We start from the raw sequence: 3,668 nt of genomic DNA on the forward strand, positions 1-3,668 counted from the left end.
AAGAATCCGTGCAACTTAGTACCAGAGCATCACGCCAAATAGAAAGAGTTAAGCTACTATTTTACGTTGCTAGGCTTCACAACAATTTCCCCTTGTCTTTTCCAAGTGTACGCAATCTGCACCACTAACTTAGAAGTGAGATAGAGAGGTTGTTTCCGATATAAAACCCCAGCTCAAGATTTACGTCGTGTCTAAGATGCCTAATGTGCAACATCAAAGGTATCAACCTCAAGGATACCATAGCATCGCGCCAATAGAAATAGTTACCTGAGATTGTGTTTAACATGGATTGTGTTTTTACCTGGGATTACAACTCACTGATCAATGAGCTAACACAAGGAATGGAACACACTAAGCAGCTTAAAACATACTTGAGTTCTGTACCTTCCACTTCTGAATCGACTCCGAATTCGCTTCTTCAGAAGATTCTTTCTTCTTACGAGAAATCTCTGTTGATTCTCAAATGGACTGGCTCAACAGTACAATCCTTACAGCCGCTACCACCAACAGGTGGTGCAATTGAACCTCCTCCGGCGGCTTCTGACGATCGAAGCCATAACTGTGATGACAAGAAAAGAAGCTTCAATGATCATACGGAACTCATAGATAGTTCAAACAAGAGGTAAATCTATAGCCCGACTGTCTCATTTTATGCGATACTTTTCTTTTTAGTTCGTACCAGAAAAGAACACAAATTCTCTGAACCAAAACGATCCCTTAATGATATGTACATATCTCTAATCGCCATAGAAATTTCATGACATATTCAAAACAACAAATTTTAAGCATACCTTTGTTATGTGCCAAAAATTCCTTTCTTTCTAGAACTTTGTATCAAGTTAAACGCAACTACATGCTTGGTTTTGGTTTTCCCATGTTTTAATTATGCTTTTATATGGTTTAATGGTGGCTTTGGATAATTGGTTGTATGGGAATGGTTATTTGGTAATTGGCTTTGGTCTTGGAAATTCTATGCCCCCATTGTGTTTGATAAAATGCCTAGGGAATGTTTTCACTACATTGTTGGATTTTAATGGAACTATTGCATGGTTTAAATTTGATAATGGAACCCTAAATGGATAAATGGTTTGAAATGGTTTAAATAGTAATGGAACCCCACTTCGGAGGTGTGAGAGGCTAGCTTTGGATGGCTTCAGAAGGAGAGAGGTAGGCTAAAGAAATACTGGAGGGAGGTGATTAGACATGACATGAAGCAGCTTCAGCTTACTGAGGAACATAACCCTAGACAGTACTGAGGAAATGACCCTAGACAGAGCTTACTGAGGGACATGACCCTAGGCAGGAAGGTGTGGAGGTCGCGGATTAGGGTAGAAGGCTAGTGTGAGTGAGTGGGTTGTGGCAAGTGTTAGGTGTTAAGAAATGGACCTTGGGCCTAACTCAACCTAAAAAGCTAGCTCAAGAGGTGAGGATTACCCAAGTTCATATAAGCAAACCACTAGTCCATTCCCCAACCAATGTGGGACTTTTATCCACTCTAACATTAGGAGAGCGCTTGTGTAGTCGAGTTAGTAATCCTAGGTTTGTATACATGAGTAGGAGCCTCTAGTCAGGTGAGTTTGGATGTGGTGAGTGTCTTTGGTCAGTGAGTGTATGTTTCTACTAGGTGGGTATTTCTCTTATTTCCTATTTCTCTGGTTTTATTTTTATTATTTCTTATCTCTTATTTTTGTTATGCTATCCATCCTATTTCATGTTTCACTGCGACTTTGAGTACTATTCCCTATCTTGAGCCGGGGGTCTATTGGAAACAGCCTCTCTACTTCTTCGGAGGTAGCGGTATGGACTGCGTACATTTTATCCTCCCCAGACCCCACTTTGTGGGAATACACTGGGTCTGTTGTTGTTGTTGTTGTGGTTTTATGGTCATGGTTATGGTTAATTGAAATTCTTGTGGGGTACATGGGACTCCCCAAGCAACTTAATAATGGAACACTTATGTGGTACATGGGACTCCCCCAAGTTAACTTGGTAAATGGGTACACGGGAATTTCTTTACCTTAAAAGGTTTGGATAAGGACAATAGTTGCAAGTTATAGTCGGTAAATGGAGTAATGGATTGGTTGGTTGGAAATGGTTTTAATTGGACAATAGTGGCGGGGTGTGATAGCTAATCATGAAAGTGGAAGTTCAATGAATGAACACTGAAAACTCATGTTTGTCAAAATGAGGGGTGGGGCGTGGTGACCCTTTTATGATACTATGAGGTACGATGGAATCCTCTAAGTACATTGTACATATGTATCATGAAGGGTGAGGGTACTTGGGAATCCCTATTCTTGTGGTATCTCCGGTTTGTGCGGCTACACGCATCGCGGCCCGTTCAGGGGGTTACACTGGACCCATATATCCCGTGGGTGGTTAAGGACGGTTAAGCTTCACATACCCAGGCTAATGGTTTTAAATGCATGCTAAAACCAATTCCCTTTTCCGGTATGGTTATATATATATTTATGGTTTGTATGAATATGGTTGGTTTACTTGGTTTTACTGGTTGACATCATTTTATCCTTATCCTGAGTTCTAGGTAAAGTGACCTGGTTTTTGATGGATATTGCAGAAAATCACAGCCCAGATGGACTAAACAAGTTAATGTCCGCACAGGGAGAGGATTTGAAGGTCCTCTTGATGACGGATATAGCTGGAGAAAGTACGGGCAGACTAAAATTCTAGGTGCTTATTATCCGAGGTGATAAGTCAATTTCATTACCCTGTATAAAAGTCGTAAACTCATAAGAATATCAGAAGGAAATCTGAACTTCTCAATTATATGCACTAATGGTTATCCTATTCCTAGCCTAGTGGTCGATGAAATGGGTGAGAACCATGAGGTTTCAGGTTCAAATCCTAGCGGAGACAAAAACACCAGGTGATTTCTTCGGATAGAGTTACCGAGTTCTACCTTAAATCTCAGAACTTTAACTAAGAACACAACAGTATACTTTCTGGAATTTTTAGGGAACAAGATTCATATGGGTACTATTATTCGGAATTTTAGCTAGGTAGTTGAGGGTTGTCTCCTTAATCTCTCATACTAGTAGTAGTAGCATTGCTTTAGGAGTTTCTTATTACGCCGATCCATTTCTGCTACTATTTACTGTTTCTAGCACTCGTATTGTCTTGTGGTAGTGACTCTTCTGTTTTTGTATGCCTTTGTCATGCTTTCGTTAGCATTTTGTCTTGGTTTCTTCACTCCAGTTAATTCTTTTTACGGACTTCTTTGTATTCTCTTTATTTGAGCCTATGGTCTATCGAAAACAACCTCTCTACCTTCTAGGTGTAAGGTGTGCGTACACATTATACGCCACTCTCCCGAGACCCCACTTGTGGGATTACACTGGGTATGTTGTTGATACCAAGTTTACGTATCTTTGCAGAAGCTATTACAGATGTAGATATTGGCTCCTGAAAGGTTGTGCGGCGACAAAACAAGTACAACGATCAAATGATGATATTACGATATTTGAGATCACATACAAAAACTCCCATACTTGTCGCGAAGTTACTAATTCTGCATTACAACCAAAATCACCAGAAAAACAAGCCAACCACCAAACGCCAACAGTTGATGGCTATTCACCGTCTTTTGCCTCTCCGACAGCCACTGAATCAAACTACTTATCAGTTTCCGGCAGCCAGATGAATAGCTT

At 40.4% G+C, this 3,668-nt stretch overlaps 1 protein-coding gene across 1 annotated transcript; it reads left to right on the top strand.

Moving 5' to 3' along the window:
* Positions 1-16: 16 nt before the first annotated feature.
* Positions 17-3,668, top strand: LOC107851750 (probable WRKY transcription factor 53; the record flags this gene model as incomplete). Its single annotated transcript, XM_047403931.1, is given in 3 exon segments — positions 17-622; positions 2,579-2,707; positions 3,396-3,668. Coding segments are annotated over 3 exon segments (740 nt in total), but the record flags the coding sequence as incomplete, so codon positions are not given.

The sequence above is a fragment of the Capsicum annuum genome, unplaced genomic scaffold (genome assembly GCF_002878395.1).
Source record: "Capsicum annuum cultivar UCD-10X-F1 unplaced genomic scaffold, UCD10Xv1.1 ctg49899, whole genome shotgun sequence".
In the NCBI taxonomy this organism is placed as follows: Eukaryota; Viridiplantae; Streptophyta; class Magnoliopsida; order Solanales; family Solanaceae; genus Capsicum; species Capsicum annuum.